Below are 21,392 nucleotides of genomic sequence, written 5' to 3'. Positions count from 1 at the left end.
TGTGAGATTAGTTCTAAAAAATACGATGTCACAGACACACACTGCAATTTTGACCCCCCTTTCTCCCCGTCTGCATTCGCTCATACAACTAACAAAGCCCTATGGCAGACACTGTGCAACTTGATACCAATGTGTGGGCATTTTATGGCTTTTAAACCGCAGATGACCAATCCTGTAAAGCCACTCGTTCCCCCTTCCCAAGGAACGTCTTTGTCTGAGGACTCAAAAAACGTAAATAGTAAAGAAAGAGTGCATGTCATTACTCAGCCCACTCAGTGATGTCACGACAAGAGAGCATATCTTTACCCCTGCTGAGTTGTGAGTGAGATAGTTGGTCCAGGAAGCGAGCTAACAACAACTCGGCAAAGTTGTGCTCATGCATCTGGATATATGGAAGCCCTTTCTCCTCCATAGCACATGGCCAGTCACAGGCTGAAATGATGTGAACGACCTGTAAGTGTTTTTTAATTTTTATCCCTTTTGATTTGTAATCTGTAATGTACACATGATTTTGTCTTTATAGTATCTTTCATACTTTCTACCTTCTCTAAAAATGTTCTGTCGCGTCCTCTGAAGTGAATTACGCTACTGATTTGGGTTGGCTCCGGACCCGTTAACCCTTGTGGAATCAGAGCTGTGGCGGCATACTATGTTCTGTGCGATTGGGAATCCTTGTAGCAACGACGGCGTTGATAATTATTGTTCCCGCCCTTGTGGGAGTAGTTATATTGCCCTCACTGCAGCGTGCTGATTAGCCAGTACATAGCAGGCAGCCTTTCTGGCGACTAAATACCCTAGGTGCAGTACCTAATCTGACCTGAGGGTAAGGGGGGCGCCAGAGAGCTGCAAGTTCCAAACCAGAAGTGGGATATAGATAAATCCCCTTCAGAAGGAACCAGGGGCATTAAACAACCTCGGTTCGTGACAAATTGGGGTGAATAGTGGGGCGATAAAGGTATCCTCCTTGGGATCTGTGACATAGTGTTGGCAGGACGGTGTGAACCATGAGAGCTGCACTTATGCACATGCTCAGTAGTGACCAGGGCTTTGCAGTATTATACCCCAGAGCTGCACTTTATGCACATACTCAGTAGTGACCAGGGCTGTGCAGTATTATACCCCAGAGCTGCACTTTATGCACATTCTCAGTAGTAACCAGGGCTGTGCAGTATTATATCCCAGAGCTGCACTTTATACACATGCTCAGTAGTGACCTGGGCTGTGCAGTATTATACCCCAGAGCTGCACTTTATGCACATTCTCAGTAGTAACCAGGGCTTTGCAGTATTATACCCCAGAGCTGCACTTTATACACATGCTCAGTAGTGACCAGGGCTGTGCAGTATTATACCCCAGAGCTGCACTTTATGCACATGCTCAGTAGTGACCAGGGCTTTGCAGTATTATACCCCAGAGCTGCACTTTATGCACATGCTCAGTAGTGACTGGTGCTGTGGAGTCGGAGTCGGGGAAATTGAGTCGGAGGTTCGGCTTACAGACTCCACAGCCCTGACAGCCACTATTACATCTTGTGTCTAGCTCAATGTATAACATTGGGTGAACCGTCCTCATTATGGGGTTAAATTGATGTACAGCCGCCATTGTTAAAGGGGGCTCTGTATGGGGAGGTGAGCTGCTCCGATGAGGTGACATCTGCTGATGTTGCTGCGTCCTGTCAGGTATGTGTGGAGGGGATGTGATCACGGCCGCTCGCCTCTGATAGGTACCAGACCTCCGTGCTACATGATGGGCACCAGACCGCCCCGTAACCTAGAACTGCTCAGGCCTCCCAACATTCACTGCTTGGGGTGCTGCAGGTTTTCGTTCTTTCCATGTTCCTGCAGCACATCACCATATTTACACATATTGTTATATCAGCGATTAATGAGCATCTTGCTGACTGTTTCCTCCCAGTGGCAGGAGATCGCACACTGTAAAATGAAGGTTGCCCAGAAATTCCCCTGATGGGGGAAATTGAGTTCAGAGCTGCAGGCAATGGCTGATAGCTGGGAACAGTAGCTGGTATTCACTGGTGCGGCACAGTGAGAGCTTCCCACCTGCAGACATGGTGTGCTTGTTGTTCCAGGTCCGGTGATGTGAAGCTAATGGGCAATGATTCCTCCTTACGTAGCTTCTCTGGGGACTTGCACGCTTCACCTCTGCCCATGCCCAAGAAGTCCATCCTGAAGAAACGTCCAGATGTGGAGCCCTCCAGCTCTGACAAGTCTCCCCAGGTACGGATACCACTACTTCTGTGTCCTCCCAAGGGCCTAGTTGAGGGTGGGGGCTCTGAGGATAAGTGGTAGCCATTTTTAATACTGACCCTATGTTCCCTCTGGCCTCATAATGTGAAGTCTGCGCACACTTTTTGTTTTCTGGCCTGAGGTTGTGGGGCCCCTTACTACGGTCTCTCCATAACGTCTTTGTCCTCCAGGGTTAGGAAGTATGGCTCCATTCTGCAGACTCTTTGCTCACTTCTCTGTCCTCTGGGGTGACATGGTGGGGGCTTCCATACTGCTGACATTTGGTACATTTCTTTGTCCTCTGGCCTGAGGTTGTGGGGCCCCCGTTCTCCACTAACATCTTTGTCCTCCGGGTTAGGAAGTATGGCTCCATTCTACGGCTCTTCACTCACTTCTCCGAGGTCCTCGGGGATGAGGTGGTGGGGTCCTGTACTGCTCACTCTGCTCATGTGATATTTCTATATTTTTCCAGGCTAACATGCTCTTGAGCAGTAAAGATGGGAGAAGTGTGAGCTCTGTGGGGGCAGGGAAGAGCACAGAAAGCCCCCTCTCTATGGTGGTAAAGATGGATCCCCTCACACCCAGCACCTCCAACTCTTCTGCTTTAGCAGCTGCAGCACAGAGACCAGAGGCTCCTCTTCCACAAGGCAGTCACCTACTTACGGTAGCGCCAGCAAACCAGACACTTAGCAGAAGCGCAGATTTTGTGGTACAACGAAATGTCACATGTAAAACCCCTCCACACTCATCCACTACAGGAAACCTTTCTCCCAAGACCTCCCCTAAATTTCAGACTGCTCCATTCAGCGGTGGGAACGACTTCCCTAAGAAGGAGGCTGATGTGGCAGGCAGCTTCTTGTTGCCTCATGACCAGGATTACAAACAGTCTTCTCTTCTAAGTAAAGCTTCAGATATCAGGCAGTGCAGATCCACCAAAATTGATGATGAGGAGCTCTTCCTTTATGGAGACGAGGAGAAGATGGCAGCGCAGACAAAAGCTCAATCTGACCAAACAGTCTCCACTCCGCCAGTCAAGAGCTCTGAGAACAAGCAAGAGTTTGAGAAGATCCAAGACCTGCTGAAGACCATTGGCCTGGATATTGGTGTTACTGAAATCAGTAAACTTGCCGTCAGAACGCAAGAGCGGCTTCATGGGAAGAAAGTGGCACCTAAGATAACGCAGCCTACAGCTGAGCAATCGCAGAGCGGGGCCATGGTAAACTCTGCTGAGCTCAAGGCTAATGTGTCTGAACCCAAAGAACCTGAACCCCAAGTTAAAGCAGAAAGGAAAGAAGAACCTACAATGAAGACTGAGGCAGTTGTAAAACCACCCCCAGTGTCGCTGCAGAGCTCGGCCCCCATTCCTATAAAGAAGCCTCAGCTGATTTTGAGGAAGCCATTACCCAAAGAGACAATTGCAGCACCGAAAGTAGAGGTCCCTGTTCAGCTGCCCATCCCCTGCTCTGTGTCCGAACCCACGCTTTCTCCAATAAGTTCCCCACAAATCCCGATCTACCCTCCATACCCACATTGCCCAATGGTCCCTGGATATAGCATGCCACCTAGCTACAATCCCTATACTCCCTATGTGTCGTATCCCACATCCAGCTGGACTATGTACTCGCCAGTGCCCCCCCAACCACCACCAGCACACATTCCACCACTGCTGCCTCCTGTAAGGGTCCCTGTCAGTGCACCCACCCCAGTGTACAACCCCCGCAGCAACCTGCGCGTCATTGAAACCACTGAAGATCTTAGTGATGCTAAAGCCGCTGTCAAAACAGACGCCAAACCCACAACTTCATTAGCAACACTGCTGGCAGAACGGGAAACCGACCGCAAAAATAAAGAAGCTGAGAAAATTAAAGTAAGTCAGCCCGCATCCCTAGGGCATGCAGCCGCGTAAAGACTGCAGTGTTCATCCTTCACCTTGCATTTTCTTAGTTCATGGGGTCGTAGCTCCTGTCATCCAGCTGGGTTTTGTGAGAAACTTTCAGTGTGTGCAGTCTTCATTTAATATCCCATAGTGGTGTAGGCACCTCAGTGCGACTTTCCTCTTATAGAGACCCAGGAATGGATGAATAAGAGAAGAAGCTCATGGACCAACATATAACTTGTGGTCTTTCTGTTGTACGATAGTGAGCGGTTCAATGTCAACCAGACGTGTTATCCTTGTGCTCTACAATGGCGAGTGGGTTAGCGCCCATCAGACCTGTAACCACTGTGCTGTACGATAGCGGGTCAGTGCCAAACAGACATGTGACCCCTGTTGTTCTATAGAGCACGGATCCGTGCCTAACAGATCTGTGAGCCCTTTGCCTTGTACGATAGTGAGCTGAGCGGACCTGTGACCAGTATGCCGTGTACGATAGTGAGCGGATCAGTGCTGAGCAGACCTGTGACCATGGTGTGAAGTACGATAGTGAGCGGGTCAGTGCCGAGCAGACCTGTGACCACTGTGTTATGTACGATAGCGAGTGGATCAGTGCCGAGCAGACCTGTGACCACGGTGTGATGTATGATAGTGAGCGGATCAGTGCTGAGCGGACCTGTGACCACTGTGTTATGTACGATAGCGAGTGGATCAGTGCCGAGCAGACCTGTGACCACGGTATGATGTACGATAGTGAGCGGACCTGTGACCACTCTGTGATGTACGATAGTGAGTGGATCAGTGCCGAGCAGACCTGTGACCATGGTGTGAAGTACGATAGTGAGCGGGTCAGTGCCGAGCAGACCTGTGACCTCGGTGTGATGTACGATAGCGAGCGAGTCAGTGCCGAGCAGACCTGTGACCACGGTGTGATGTACGATAGCGAGCGAGTCGGTGCCGAGCAGACCTGTGACCACGGTGTGATGTACGATAGTGAGCGGGTCAGTGCCGAGCAGACCTGTGACCACGGTGTGATGTACGATAGTGAGGGGGTCAGTGCCGAGAAGACCTGTGACCACGGTGTGATGTACGATAATGAGCGGATCAGTGCCGAACAGACCTGTGACCACGGTGTGATGTACGATAGTGAGCGGGTCAGTGCTGAGCAGACCTGTGAGCACGGTGTGATGTACGATAGTGAGCGGGTCAGTGCCGAGCAGACCTGTGACCACGGTGTGATGTACGGTAGTGAGCGGGTCAGTGCTGAGCAGACCTGTGACCATGGTGTGATTTATGATGGTGAGCTGGTCAGTGCCGAGCAGACCTGTGACCACGGTGTGATGTACGATAGTGAGCGGGTCAGTGCTGAGCAGACCTGTGACCACGGTGTGATGTACGATAGTGAGGGGGTCAGTGCCGAGCAGACCTGTGACCACGGTGTGATGTACGATAGTGAGCGGGTCAGTGCTGAGCAGACCTGTGTCCATGGTGTGATGTACGATAGTGAGATCAGTGACGAGCAGACCTGTGACCACTGTCCAGTGTATGATGGCAAGCAGGTCAGTTTCGAACAGACATGTGACCTCTTCTGTACATTAGCGAACAGGTCAGTGCTGAGCATACATATGACCTCTAAGCTGTTCTATAGTGAGCGGGTCAGTGCTAAGCAGACCTGTGACCACGGTGTGATGTACGATAGTGAGTGGGTCAGTGCTGAGCAGACCTGTGACCACGGTGTGATGTACGATAGTGAGTGGGTCAGTGCTGAGCAGACCTGTGACCACGGTGTGATGTACGATAGCGAGCGGGTCAGTGCCGAGCAGACCTATAACGGTGTGATGTACGATAGTGAGCGGGTCAGTGCCGAGCAGACCTGTGACCACGGTGTGATGTACGATAGTGAGGGGGTCAGTGCCGAGCAGACCTGTGACCACGGTGTGATGTACGATAGTGAGGGGGTCAGTGCTGAGCAGACCTGTGACCACGGTGTGATGTACGATAGTGAGCGGGTCAGTGCCGAGCAGACCTGTGACCATGGTGTGATGTATGATAGTGAGCCGGTCAGTGCCGAGCAGACCTGTGACCACTGTGTGATGTACGATAGTGAGGGGGTCAGTGCTGAGCAGACCTGTGACCCCTGTATGATGTTCGATAGTGAGCGGGTCAGTGCCGAGCAGACCTGTGACCACGGTGTGATGTGCGATAGTGTTCTCAATTATTGACCTGTATGAATACGCTATTGAACAAGCCAAGAGCTAATAGTTGGCAGAGTGAATCACACCGCCCCTTGTATGAAGGATGTGCTACTGAAAACGTAATGCTGTTGGGGACAGAACCATTGAACAATCTCTGTCGCCATACGTTATCGGCCGATGTGAACAGGTGCCTAAACGGAGCGCTCATTAAAATGTATATAGTCGATCAGCTCTTGTTCTGGGCAAACATCTACAGTGGAAATGGACCAGTAGAGCTTATAGTAAGCTGCTGTTACTGACCAGTCAGGCAGTGCGTGTGCTGTTCCAGGTAAGTGTGATCAGGGAGTACCCATGTTTTGGGGGGTGGCTGTATTGCAGTGTATAGATTCTTCTTACAACCCTAAGAAAAAGAGCCTTTCATTTATAGAAGGTCTTGGAGGAGCTGGGCTCTGTAAGGAAGGAGCACAAGGCCAAGAGCAAGAGCTTAAAGACCATCAGCACCAAGGTGGAGCAGCTGCGCATCCAGCAGGGTGAGTTATATGGGGGCATCCACGTAACTGCGAACAGGCTTAATCCTTGGCTGCAGATGACCCTCCCTCATTGTCACAGGTATACTCCTACGGAAGAAGCAACGGGAGAAGGACGGGCACAAGGATCCACTGCTGGAAGAACTGAACAATGTTTTGGAGACTGCCCAGAAGCAGATAAACTCCCTCTCTGAGGAGACCAACACAGCAAAACAGAAGCAACTGCAGCTCACTAAGGTGGCAGAGATCCTGGGTGTCAGCCCCACGGATCTGGCTGAGAAGAGCGCCCTTAAGAAAGAGAAGGGAAGCCCAGTTTCTCCTGCGCTGACCAAGGTGAGCACCAGGTCTACTCAGCGGCTGCATACAAGTATCAGTCTGTTAACCTGTCATGAAGTGTAAAATCTGATCCACATTATCAAGGGCTTATTGAATCCATTGCTGTTGTGAGCGATGTTACCTGAGCTGTGCTCCACTCATATGTCTGATCCATACACCTGTCATTTTTATTCTTAGACCTTTCTTGTTTCTTATTCAGGACTCTGATAATGAATCGAGAACCAGTAGTGTCTCCTCAAAGTCAGCAAATGATCTGAAGTCTAGAAGCAGCCCAGTGTCTGATGCTAATGCCAAGAGCAGCTCTTCATGTGGAGCTGACACAAAGATATTGGGGGCCACCCAGCTGTCCAATGTCACTGTGAAGTCAGAAGTCCAGTGTAAAGGCAGACCACCCATTCAAACCCTTGAGCATTTCCCAGAGCCCCACTCACCTCGCATATCAAAATCAAGAGACAAGTCACAGTCAAAAAGCCCACGACCCACGACACCATCATCCAACACACCCGCAAATGCTGAGAATCCTCTGCCTTTTGAGATGTCTAAAATCTTTAAGTATTATGATCCTGGCTCACATTGGTGTGAGGACTGTAATGAAATCTGCATGACGCTGCTCGAATTCCTGCCTCACTTCCACGATGAGAAGCACAAGCAGGTGAGAGACCACGCTGTGGTTTGTGCCATGAGTGGGTGATGGCTGCATCTGTTGTCACTGGCTATGGCAGGATTTGGTGACCTGTTGAATTTCCGCTCTAGATGTTCAGTTTTCACAGATTTCTGTTATTTTTCATATTGTACAGAGTTTAAAAGAGGTGAGGCAACCATGGGTGAAAAAGAAACCTCAAGAACCGAGCTCTACAAAGAAACGGAGATTAAATGTTCCCCTGAAAGGTAAAGATGTTTCCTTCACATTGACTGTGGGGTGGATGGGGCTTGTACAATTCCTTATGCTATTGGTGTTGCAGGTGCAGAATTCCTGCTCCCTGTTAATGGCCACTACTGTGAACTATGTGAGGAGACGTTCCCGGATCACACTGCTGCCGATGATCATTTGAGAACATATGCCCACAATAATAAGTACAAGGTTTGTCTCATTCATGTCAATCTTAAAACCAGTATCTGTCCTGGTAATTCTTCTTACAGGATCGGTTTTGATGTATGGTGAGGAGTGTTCTTAGACAGTCTTTATGCTTATAATCTTAGAATCTCTGGACATTAATTGATTGATATTCCTTTACAGAAATACGTTGACGTGCACATCAATTATGAAGTGGTACGTCAGGAGAAGAAGGCAAGCTTGACTGCTGCTCAAGAAATGGACCAGAGAATGGCAGAGCACAAACGCAAGATTGCAGAGCAGAAATTCGAAGTCCAAGCCTGTAGCAAATCTAAGAAGCCAAAGAAGGAAGAAGAAGAAAATAAAGTCAAATCCAAACATCGCTCAACTGCCTCTCCACCATCCTCCGATCAGAGGCGGAATAAGACACCAGAAAAGGATCCTGCAAAGAACACCACGTTTGGGAAGTTTGTATTGAAAACATCAGAAAACAATACCCAGGCTGTTGTCAACTCTGCAAAAGTGGAAGCTGCACCTATCAAACCGAAGGAAGAGGAGCCTAAAACTCACGGTTTAAAGCAAAATGCTTTTGTCATAAAACGTCTGAGTAAACCCAGTACCCTGCCTGGAAATGCCTCTACTCCTTCCCATTCGACTGCCTCCACAACCATCACCTCTACTACTTCCACGACCTTAACATCTGCGTCACCTCCATCTACTTCTACAACACAACCAAAAGTTCGACCCAACCTGCCAAGTCTACTGAGTATCCGTTTACCGACCCCTTATGTAAGAATGAGTAAACCTGCGCCACTAATGACTTTCCTGTCTATAAAGTCCTCAAATGCAACATCAAAATCTATCCCAATAGTGTCAAACAAACTCACAGGTGTCTTCCCTGAGAACTTGGTCTCCAAAGCTTTTAGAGGAGAAATGGCTATATTTAAAGAGAGTGCACCGCCCGAATCCAAGGATAAAACTCCAAATATGGAGCCCAAGAAAACAGATGGACAAAGCATGAATCCTGTAGAGGTGACAAAAAGACAAGGCCTGTTCAATGTCCTCGTTAATAAAAATGAGACTGTAGAAAGGCAAGAGATAAAGAATGAAAAGGAAAGCTCAGTCCCTAAGTTACCTTCAAGTTGGATTTCTGAGAAATCCGATCCTGTCCCCGCAACCACTTCACATGCAAACATCTTTGGTCCCATCAAACCAGCAGCGAGCACAGGACCTGCAAAGGTTCAGCACACCCCAAACACCAAGTCTACTGTTACAAATCCAGCTCTATCTCCAATTAGCAGCACATTTGCTAATTCATCATTAAACAATTCAACCACTGGTTTATCGAACAATGCGAGGTTAGACAACATCATCAATCCCACTAACCCACAGGCTGAAAAAGCTGGACCTACTCTTCTGATTCCACTTTCTGGAAATGTTACATCCAGTTTGGGTACTAAACACAGCCCTGCCAACCCCAGCGCATTGCAGCAAGAACTTGACTCGTATTATAAGATGATCGCATCTGAGGATGATCCTGAAGACTTAACCACGTCTGAAGACCAAGACTTGGAAGATGCCCCTCAGCCCACAAATGTAATTAGAACTTTCCTCCAGACAAAATTAGAAAGTCCACCTGAGAAGAACGTAAAATTAGAAAGGGTACATGGTCTTGTGAAACCACCAATCAGACCAGTTCTATCGGAAGTTTCTGGTGAAGATTTTGAGGACTCTGACATGGCATGTGAAGTTCCTGGTGCCGTTTTGAGTTCTGTTTCCCAGACATCTGGCTGGAACCTCATGCACTCCAATTATGCATCAAGTAACAGCCAGCAGCCATTCAGTTTGGCATCTGGAAAAGTTTCAATGAACAAAGACCCACATGTGACCACAGTGGCTGCATCGGAAAACTCCATGGAAGATATGTCTGTATATGTTACGTGTGATTCCGATTAACTCCTCATAAATAGAAGATGCACTGACCATCAGACCTAATCTAAGTGAACTTTATCTGTAAGGCTATGTGCACATGTTGCTTTTTTTCTCGTTTTTTCGCTGTGAAAACTCTTAAAAATTGCTTACTAAACGCATCCCATTATTTTTTATGGAATTCTACATTGTCGTGCCCATGCTGCGTTTTTTTTCTGCCAAAAAAACGCATCGCGGACAAAAACGCAGCATGTTCATTAATTTAGCAGAATTTCTGCAATTTTGCCGCTATATAATTGTATTGGGACGCTCTGGAAAAAAAAATGCGAAAAAAAGCTAATGGATTTCCTGCGAGAGGAGTCCAGTTTTGATCAGCAAAATTCTGCATTGTGGGCACGTAGCCTTAAAGTAGTAAAGGTTTTGGGTCGGGATAGCACCTCTTCCTCTGGGGCCTAGGTTTGGTCATTGAGAAGTTCTCTGAGGGTCAGTAGTGAGGAGTTGTGTACAGTGAGCAGTATATCTCTATTCTGACTCATCAGTTACTTGAATTGTTCACATCTATTGGGAGCCTGATACCAGTCCTCAGTGGCTCTGCAGATGTCCCCGTGGATGTAATGTGATCATTTCAGGTCTGATACTCAGAAGATATGGTGGCACAGAATTGACCATGTTCGTTAAGCAAACTTGGCCTCTGATATGAATCCCCGTCTTGGCTTTACTGTTGTAAACTTTTTCTGTTGTATTTTTACGTTGACATTCCAGTTTTTCGCGTGTGAGGTTTGCATCTAGTGTGGGTGACAGCACAATGTTGTATTGATGTAATTACATCTGTTCTTTTGTTGCTTGTTTAATTCTGTAATCATTTTAATCTTTATGCATCTTGCAATCAACTTCCATCAAGGTCTTCCCCAAGGACTGCGAAGGTTGAGCCTGGAGAAACGTGTCTGGGTAAGAGATGTTTGTACATATTGATCCTGCTTTTGGGTTGTTGCCCGCTGTTTTTTTTTCTGTTCTATAATATATGAAGATGACCTAAAGGAGAAGGTCACAGAAATGTCCCAGGAGATGTATTCCAGGTCTCTGATGCAGATTCTGAACAATTCAATAAAAGTCTTTACCTCCATTCATGTTAGTTTCTTCTTTTTCTTGTCATTTATATGTACCTTGCAGGATGTTTGACTTCTTGTGATTACTTCTCTCCAAGATTCAGTGTGTCAGGCATTGTCTTGCTGTAGAGAACTTCTGGCCATCATGTCTGCAGATTTTCTACATACCAGTAGACAGGGTTTGCTATATGTTGCCCTCTAAATATCTGCAGCCTCTTGGCTTTGGGAATTTGCAAATGATGGCGTAGCAAGCATCAGTCCTGTCTAGAAATAAACGGGTCTTCAGGGGAAGGTGAGGGAAGACTTGGTGTTCCTCAGCAGATTTACAGCTCCGAACTTATGAATGTAATTGACGAAAACTGATGGGGTTCTGTAATTCTGCTCCATTCATCAGTATCTGACTTGTGCAGAAACCCTCAGTCACAAAAACAGTAATTAGTCTTACCGGTAATTGTATTTTCATGAATCCATCCTGACAGCACCATTGGAGGACGTCCTTCGTACCCTCAGTGGGACAGGAACAACAAGCTGTTAAAAGGACCCTCCCCACTCCACCCACCAGTGATTTTCTAAGTACCACATCTGAATGGATGCAAAAAAGAGTTTATTAACAGTCATATACCAATGTTACATCACATTAGTCAATAGTATAAACTTGCAGTGGGAGGGAACTAGTAGTGCTGTCAGGATGGATTCCTGGAAATACAATTACCGGTAAGTCTAATTACCGTTTTCCAGTTCACCATCCTGACAGCACCATTGGAGAAATACCAAAGGATGTTAAACTAGGGTGGGACTACTGCATGTAATACTTTTCTACCAAAAGCTAACTGATCTGATGAGACATCTAATTTATAGTGTCTAGCGAAGGTAGAAAGACTGGTCCAAGTCGCCGCCCTACAAATTTGCTCAGCTGAGGCTCCCCCCTTCTCCGCCCATGATGTAGAGATAGCTCGGGTTGAATGGGCTCTAAGAATATCCGGGGGATCTTTCCCTTGGTCTGTATGCGCTAGGTTTATCATGGTTTTGATCCACCTAGCAATGGTTGATTTTGCTGCTTTGCAACCTCTATTTGGACCCCTGTACTGTATGAACAAGTTAGTGTCTCGTCTCCAACCTTCCGTCGCCCCCAGGTATTTTAGAACAGTCTCCCTAACGTCAAGGTTATGGTAGACCCCTTCCTTCGTGTTTCTAGGGTGTTGGCAGAATGAGGGAAGGATTATCTCCTGATTTTATATTTGTTGAGGACAGTACCTTGGGGGAGGAAGGCTGGGTTAAGTCTTAAGACTATCCTGTCGTCAAAGATCTGAAGATATGGGTCCTGAGTGGAAAGAGCCTGCATCTGCCCCAATCTTTTGCTGACGTGATGGCAATCAGAAAGGCAGTTTTAAAGGAGTGATTGGCTATGCCCATATCTTCTGATAACAAGTACGGGGTTTTACACAGGGCATCAAGGACCAGGTATAGGTCCCAAGGAGGAGTTGATTTTCTCACAAGTGGTCTCATTCTCTGTGTGGCCCTGGAAAATCTTGCTATCCAAGGATGGGAGGTTAGTGATGTATCAAAAAAGACACTAAGCGCTGCAATCTGTACTTTTAAAGTACTAGGCCGGAGGCCCTTCTCAAAACAGAGTTGCAGGAAGTCGAGGATTCTGGGAATGTCAGGTTTTGAAGTATCCACAGAAACCTCTCCCAGAAAGGAACAATACCGCTTCCAGATTTTGTTATAAATCGCTGAAGTCACCGGCTTTCTGCTTGCCTGGAGTGTGGTAATGACTTCTTCTGACAGGCCTCTGGATCTTAGGGTTCGCCGTTCAGGATCCAAGCAGACAGGTGAAGAGAGTCTGGGTCTTCGTGGAACACCGACCCCTGTAGTAGAAGGTCCTGCCTGTTCGGTAATAAGATTGGTCTCTCTGTTGACATTCTGGATAGTAGAGAGAACCAGCTCCTTTTTGGCCAAAAAGGAACCACCAGGATTACGGTTGCTCTCTCGTCTCGTATCTTCCTGAGTGTCTTCGGTATCAAGAAGAGGCGGAAATGCGTACAGGAGACCTCCCCAATACTGAGACAAGGCGTCTACTGCTGTGGCTCCATCTAGAGGATTGAAAGAAAAAAATGCTCTGGTCTTTGTATTTGACCTGGTGGCAAAAAGATCCACCTGAGGTGTTCCCCACTTCTGGCACAGACTGCTGAATATTTCTGGGTTCAGTTCCCATTCTCCAGGATGTACAGACGTTCTGCTCAAGAAGTCTGCTACTTGATTCTTGGCGCCTTCCAGGTGAACTGCCGAGATGGATTTGACAGATTTCTCCGCCCATCTGAAAATTTGGTCTGCTAGTTGTTGCAGCGGTGGATGTTTTGGACCTCCTTAGTGTCTTAGAAATGCCACTGCTGTGACATTGTCAGTATCCTTACGTGTCTGCCCCTGACCTGTGACTGGTATAACACCTTCCAGATCGCATACAGCTCCCTGAAGTTTGACGACCTTGCGGCAATCTGAGGAGTCCATTCTCCTTGGTAATATGTCCTTTCTATATGACCGCCCCATCAGAATTGACTGGCGTCTGTGGTAACCGTAACACAGGGATCGAGGATCCATGGAACTCCCTCTTTTAGGATTTTCGGTGTGGTCCACCAGGTTAGGGATCTCTTTACTGACGGAGACACAATCATCTTCTTGTCTAGGGAACTCTGTTTCCTGTTTCAAGATTTCAAAACCTCTCTGTAATCCCCGCGAGTGGAATTGGCTCCATTTCACACAGGGTATGCATGCCGTCATAAAGCCCAGAATCCTCATTGCCTCTCTTATGGAGGGGGTACTCCTTCTGAATTGATGTATGTGCCTGATCAAGGCCTCCTGTCTCTTCCGGTAAAAAAGATGTTCTGACGTTGGAGTCTAATATGACACCCAAAAATTTCATTCTGGAATTTGAGACTAGGCAAGATTTCTTCCAATTCACAATCCACGCTAGGTCCTGTAGGATGGAAAGTGTGAAGCTGCAGTCTATTTTGAGAAGTTTCTCTGATCTCGCCATTATCAGAAAGTCGTCCAGATATGGCACTATGGCCACATTCTGGTTCCTTAGATAGGCTACAACTTCTGACATTAGTTTGGTGAATATTCTGGGCGCCGAAGCAAGCCCGAAGGGGAGACATCTGAACTGGAAGTGATACATTATTCCTTTGATCATTAGGGCGAATCTCAGAAACTTTTGGTAGGAAGTGTGTATTGGGACATGGTAGAATGCATTGCTTAGATCTAAGGTGCACATCACCATGTCTTTGTCTATGAGAGGCGTTGTGGACTTTATAGATTCCATCCTGAATCTTTTGTAGGTACTGGGATATTTGCGTCTAACTATCAACTCCTGGATGTTTGTCCACATAGAGGAGTCTGAGAGCGGACAGGGTCGGGTTGCAACAAATCTTTCCGGGGGACTGCTGGAGAACTCTAGCTTGTACCCCTGAGCAATTACCTGCAGAATCCAAGGATTTTGGGATATTTTCTGCCAACCCCCTAGAAATTTTTGTAACCGACCACCCACCTTGATGTCATTTATTTGGCTTTCCTGCACTTGGGAAGATGGAGTCTCTACCCTTTCCACCCTTGGGATAAGACCACCTCCCAGTCTTCCCTTTCCCTCTGTAGTCTGTCTTCTGACCAGGTCGGGATCTACGAAAGGGCTGGTACTTTTTTGTATTGTCCTCAGGGAACCCCTTCTTTTTATCTGAGGCTTTTTCTAAGATGTCATCTACAATAGGCCCAAATACAGGTCCTTCTCAAAAAATTAGCATATAGTGTTAAATTTCATTATTTACCATAATGTAATGATTACAATTAAACTTTCATATATTATAGATTCATTATCCACCAACTGAAATTTGTCAGGTCTTTTATTGTTTTAATACTGATGATTTTGGCCTACAACTCCTGATAACCCAAAAAACCTGTCTCAATAAATTAGCATATCAAGAAAAGGTTCTCTAAACGACCTATTACCCTAATCTTCTGAATCAACTAATTAACTCTAAACACATGCAAAAGATACCTGAGGCTTTTAAAAACTCCCTGCCTGGTTCATTACTCAAAACCCCCATCATGGGTAAGACTAGCGACCTGACAGATGTCAAGAAGGCCATCATTGACACCCTCAAGCAAGAGGGTAAGACCCAGAAAGAAATTTCTCAACAAATAGGCTGTTCCCAGAGTGCTGTATCAAGGCACCTCAATGGTAAGTCTGTTGGAAGGAAACAATGTGGCAGAAAACGCTGTACAACGAGAAGAGGTGACCGGACCCTGAGGAAGATTGTGGAGAAGGACCGATTCCAGACCTTGCTGAACCTGAGGAAGCAGTGGACTGAGTCTGGTGTGGAAACATCCAGAGCCACCGTGCACAGGCGTGTGCAGGAAATGGGCTACAGGTGCCGCATTCCCCAGGTAAAGCCACTTTTGAACCATAAACAGCGGCAGAAGCGCCTGACCTGGGCTACAGAGAAGCAGCACTGGACTGTTGCTAAGTGGTCCCAAGTACTTTTTTCTGATGAAAGCAAATTTTGCATGTCATTCGGAAATCAAGGTGCCAGAGTCTGGAGGAAGACTGGGGAGAAGGAAATGCCAAAATGCCTGAAGTCCAGTGTCAAGTACCCACAGTCAGTGGTGTGGGGTGCCATGTCAGCTGCTGGTGTTGGTCCACTGTGTTTCATCAAGGGCAGGGTCAATGCAGCTAGCTATCAGGAGATTTTGGAGCACTTCATGCTTCCTGGCACCTGCTCACAGTGCCAAAACCACTGGTAAATGGTTTACTGACCATGGTATTACTGTGCTCAATTGGCCTGCCAACTCTCCTGACCTGAACCCCATAGAGAATCTGTGGGATATTGTGAAGAGAAAGTTGAGAGACGCAAGACCCAACACTCTGGATGAGCTTAAGGCCGCTATTGAAGCATCCTGGGCCTCCATAACATCTCAGCAGTGTCACAGGCTGATTGCCTCCATGCCACGCCGCATTGAAGCAGTCATTTCTGCCAAAGGATTCCCGACCAAGTATTGAGTGCATAACTGAACATTATTATTTGATGGTTTTTTTGTTTGTTATTAAAAAACACTTTTATTTGATTGGACGGGTGAAATATGCTAATTTATTGAGACAGGTTTTTTGGGTTATCAGGAGTTGTATGCCAAAATCATCAGTATTAAAACAATAAAAGACCTGACAAATTTCAGTTGGTGGATAATGAATCTATAATAAATGAAAGTTTAATTGTAATCATTACATTATGGTAAATAATGAAATTTAACACTATATGCTAATTTTTTGAGAAGGACCTGTACTTTATTCCCTGAGAATGGGATTCCGCAGTTTATTTTTTGATTGGATATCCCCCGACCAAGTCTTTCGCCAGATAGCTCTTCTGGCCGCGTTGGATAAGGACTCGCTTCTGGCGGCAAAACGCATGGAGTCTGCTGAAGCGTCTGCCATAAAGCCTGTTGCGAGCTTAAGTAACAGTAGAGATTTGAGAATAACATCTCTGGAAGTCTTAGCTTTGAGATGTTCCTCCAAATCATCTATCCATAGATGCATTGACCGGGCTACCGATGTTGCAGCTATATTGGCCCGTATTATTGCTGCGAAGGATTCCCAAGTTCTCCTGAGCAGTCCATCTGCTTTGCGATCCATTGGATCCTTTAATTCAAATGGAATTGAGGTCTTTGCCACTTTTGCCAACGGAACATCAATCTTGGGAACTTCATCCCACACTTTAATGTCCTCTGGATTATAAGGCAAACGGAGTCTGAAATCTCTGGGTACTACTAGTCTCTTCTCCGCTTCCTGCCCATTCTTCCAGAATCATGGAACGGATGTGATTGTTGACTGGAAAAACCTTTGTGACTTGGGCATGTAATCCGCCAAACATTTCATCCTGGATCGAGGTATCCTCTGGCGTGTCCTGTAACTGCATGGTGTTACGAACTGCATGAAGAGGCTCATCCGTATCTGCCACCGAGAAGAGATATCTCTGCCCAATGATCCGTTTCTTTCCTCCTGGTCTGAATCCTCCAAAATCTCTCTTTTGGAAGAGGGACTAGACTCTCTTGGCCTTTTCCGTGATGTCTGCGGTTCCGACTGGCTTGTCTGGGGAAGATTCAAGCTTGAGATGGATGCCTGAACCTCTTGACGAATCATTGTCCTCATACTGGATAATAATGCAGTCTGTTCATCACCCACAATTTTAGATGTGCACGACTTGCATAGTGGCTTCCGCCAATTTTCTGGAAATTTAGCAGCACATATCGGGCATTTACTTTTCCCTGATTTGTTCCTTTCGGATGCGGGGATAGGAAGCTCTGCCTAAGATAGATAGAAATACATAGATAAACCTTGTAGATAGGGAAGTAGGGGGAGGGGTGAGCATTGTGGTATGGCTTAGTATAGCCTACTCACGTGCCCCTGAAGCTGGTCAGTCCCCTCAGGTCTGGCTGTTTCCTCCATAGTGAGGACCGTTTTAACCATATAGCCGAGCGCTCCCTTTGTCAGGATGGGATTAAAGACCCCCATAAGACGTTTATATAGGATTTACCTGGTTGATCCTGCCCTCCTTACCGCCGCTGCGGTTTATCGTGCTGTAATGCCTCCCCGAGGCCGGTGCTGCTGCCGGCGCCATGCTCCCACGCTGCCGCGACTGGAAGTGACGCGGCCGCTGGACCCGGAAGCGACCACCTGGAAGCAGACTCTGGGGAACGCTGCGGCCGCATGCTGGAACCGGCTGCTGCTGGAAGCGGCTGCCGCACTCGCCCCCGGCAGAAAGCGCCCGGACCGAGAGCCCCCTGAGCGGAGGAGACGGACCCGACCCCAGGAGCAGCACTGCACTGGGGAGGCTGAGGGACCCCCCCATAACAGGTATCAGCCACAGATGTCTTGCGGCTGGGAAGGGAAAGGCTGGGTCCCCCGATCCCCACCATCTGCACAGCACCGTCGGAGGAAAGGCTTGCCGTTCCTATCCACAGTGGGACAGGAAAAACACTGGTGGGTGGAGTGGGGAGGGTCCTTTTAACCGCTTGTTCCTGTCCCACTGAGGGTAAGAAGGACGTCGTCCAATGGTGCTGTCAGGATGGTGACCTGGAAGTATACTAGGTAGACCACAACAACCACTACTGTATTGTGGTCCAGTTTCCATCTATAGGCTTTGTGCTTGATGAAATATGGTATGTGGCAAATTGATCACAAACCGCAATGTAGCCAGCTCACCAGGAAAGTCCAATTGTATCAGGTTCATAGAACTCCAAATGTGTAAACAGATGCAAAGGAAAGGGGTTTGTTCCAGATCCTTTGTAAAAATCCAAGCTTTATTGTAACATGATTAATATCCCATGGCCTTCCAATTAAAAAAAAAAAAAACAACATAGAGCAAAAAGTGACGCTTTTCGATCATACTCATGCAGCAGTGTTGAGCTGGTATAATAATACTCTGCTGTGACGGCACAGCATTTTATTTTAATTAACCAGGCGTCTTAATTTCTGCAAGCCAAGAGTCATTGACTGTTATCTATATGTTGGCTCTTCAATTTTTCTTTCTGGTTGGTCAAGAAAACTGACTTGTTCGTGTAAGCCTGTAATAATGACTTGTAAGTAGACAATTTGTTGTTACATATTGTGCTGTTATCCTGGATGCTTAGTTGTGAGGACACAACATTGTGTCTTATTTAACCAGACGTCTATTTTCAGCAAGCCAGGTAGAATAGACTATCTATATGTTGACTTTTGAATTTGTGTTTCTTTATGGTTGGTCAAGAAGACAGACTTTTGCTTGTTTAAGCCTGTGAGGCTACTTTCACACATTAGTTTTTTGCCGTTAGGCAGGATCTGGCGAATTTTTTAAAAAACTGATCCGTTGCAAATTGTGAAAAACTGATGCAACGGATACGTTTTTTTTGCTGCATCTGTTTTTGTTTTATTTATTAACCCGGGGATAGAGTTTGGACTTCCTGTTGCGGGGGAGAGAGATATGAAAAACTGGATTCGGAGGCCGAATTCATCATTTCAGATCTCGGTTTCATACATTTTTCACCGGATCAGTTGCTGGGTGTTTTTTTGCTGGACAGAAACGTTCCTCTGTACGTTTTTTCGGTCCGCCGGAAACAGCTTTTTTGATGGATCCGGCTAAAAAACGGATGAAACCTGTGGCCATCAGGCACAATCCGGCGCCAATACAACTCTGAGGGAAAAAAAGGGATCCGGTGGTAAAAAAGGATCTGGTTTTTTTTCAAAACTCGCCTGATTGTGCCTGACGGCAAAAACCTGATGTGTGAAAGTAGCCTAATATTGACTTGTAATATGTGCTCTTATCCTGGATGACTAGTGATGTTTGCTGATATGCTAATTATACATTGTCCTTGCCAGCCAGTTTGTTGGCATTAAAAATAGAGAGTCAAAGATTCAGCCAAGACATCCAGAGGAGCAGGGACCGGACAGCAGCCAGGACATCATGGCTCCATCATGAGGGACACAGATTTTTCAATCTGAATGCCAACTTAGAGGACCTCGGCACCAGGTGGAAGTGCACAGATCTGCTCAATTGACCTTCGCTGTACCATGGATACATTTGTGAAAACCAAGTTGGGACCATCTGGTCACCAGGCACATCAGTGGAAAAGTTAGACTCTAATGTGCACCATCTTGGGTATTTGCTGGGACTGTTCCGTGTGTTATCTGCCTGTTTGCACCATCTTGGGTAGTTGCTGGGACTGTTCTGTGTGTTATCTGCCTGTTTTGTGGTTCCATAAAGTATTGACATACTGTTTTACCCTCACAGTGTTGTCTGAATAGCATTGTGCCTACATTAAAAGGAGAGCTGGCGTTGGGTGAGACGATCCCAGGTCCATGAGATTTCATTTAGCGGACTGCGGTACCCGCCGACCCCTCGTGTCTACACACTAGTGATACAGGGTCATGGAAGACTGATGTTTGCTGTTGTGTTGATTACACATTGTCCAGCCAGACTTGCAAAATAGAGGATAAACTAAGGAAATAGATTATGTAACCAAACAATGCCAGTAGGTCTTATCACAATTCTTCCCCTTTACTTTTGAATACTGGATGAATTACAGTTGCTAACTATAAAAAGGTTATATGCCTCTGTATGAGGAGACAGAGATTCAACCAAGACATCCAAAAATAATCAGAGACTCTGTAAAGGATAGCAGGCAAGACATGGCTCCATAATGAAACTAGGGACACAGATTTGTCATTCTACAGTATGTCGGCTTAGGGGACCACTGCCCCGGTTGAAAGAATACAGATCAGCTCCACTGACTATAGCAAATCCAGGGATACGTTTGGGCTTGTCAGGATTTTGACCCACCGCTCACCTGAGCCCCATGGAGATGTTCAGTGAAGCCAGGTTGTGATCCTCCGGTTATCTGGCCTTGTATCTGAATAGACTCATCTTTCTAAGCTTGACGTTACCTCCTCTGTACGTTTGTGCCACAGTTGGGGTAGTTGTCCCTGGAAGCTGAAGCCAGGTGGTGACCCTCCGGTCAATGGCCTTGTACCTCAATAGACTGTCCTCTTCCTAAGCTTGTTACCTCCAGTCGGTGCAGGCCACTGGTGGGGTAATCATCCCTTTTGAAGCTCTGAAGTTACAGTTCTTATCCCGGCGTATCAGCAGAACAGTGAGACTAATTTGCACCGTCTTGGGTACTGTTTGATGTGTTATTTGCCTGTTTTGTGTTTCAATAAAGTACTGCCACACTGTGTTACCTCACCCTTTGTTGACTGAGTATCATTATTCCCACTTTAAACGGAGAGCAGGCTTTCAGTGGAATGATTCCTGATCTATGCTGTTTTGGCTAGCAGAGCAGGGTGCCTGGTGACCCCATGTCTTCATATCTGCTGTTCCTGAAACTTGAGTTGAGGAATTGTGGTCGGGTTGTTTGTGTTTCATAAGGTTGTTGACTGCTGTGTTCTATGTGCCAGTGAAGGATGCGCCAATACCTGACGTTGAGTATCTGTGGATTGACACAGGTCATTGAAACTGGCTGCAACTGTCAATTACAGGCACTCTGGGGCTATGTAAGCTAGGAAGACCATGTTACAGAAAAGATTATTTCGCATTCTTGAGACCAAATTATC

General features: G+C 46.7%; 1 protein-coding gene across 1 annotated transcript in view; it reads left to right on the top strand.

The window, feature by feature from the left end:
• Positions 1-11,280, top strand: part of LOC143804127 (zinc finger protein 318-like) — a 28,169-nt gene extending 16,889 nt beyond the window's left edge. Inside the window, exons 3-10 of the mRNA XM_077281896.1 lie at positions 2,087-2,234; positions 2,716-4,110; positions 6,739-6,841; positions 6,921-7,171; positions 7,374-7,826; positions 7,972-8,062; positions 8,137-8,255; positions 8,412-11,280. Of these exons, the coding sequence (XP_077138011.1) occupies positions 2,087-2,234; positions 2,716-4,110; positions 6,739-6,841; positions 6,921-7,171; positions 7,374-7,826; positions 7,972-8,062; positions 8,137-8,255; positions 8,412-10,184 (4,333 nt within the window). The 3' untranslated portion in view covers positions 10,185-11,280. The remainder of the gene's footprint in view (positions 1-2,086; positions 2,235-2,715; positions 4,111-6,738; positions 6,842-6,920; positions 7,172-7,373; positions 7,827-7,971; positions 8,063-8,136; positions 8,256-8,411) is intronic.
• Positions 11,281-21,392: the final 10,112 nt, after the last annotated feature.

The sequence above is a fragment of the Ranitomeya variabilis genome, chromosome 2 (genome assembly GCF_051348905.1).
Source record: "Ranitomeya variabilis isolate aRanVar5 chromosome 2, aRanVar5.hap1, whole genome shotgun sequence".
Taxonomy (NCBI): Eukaryota; Metazoa; Chordata; class Amphibia; order Anura; family Dendrobatidae; genus Ranitomeya; species Ranitomeya variabilis.
Note: the sequence above shows the minus strand (reverse complement) of the source record. Positions and strands in the feature narration are given on the sequence as shown.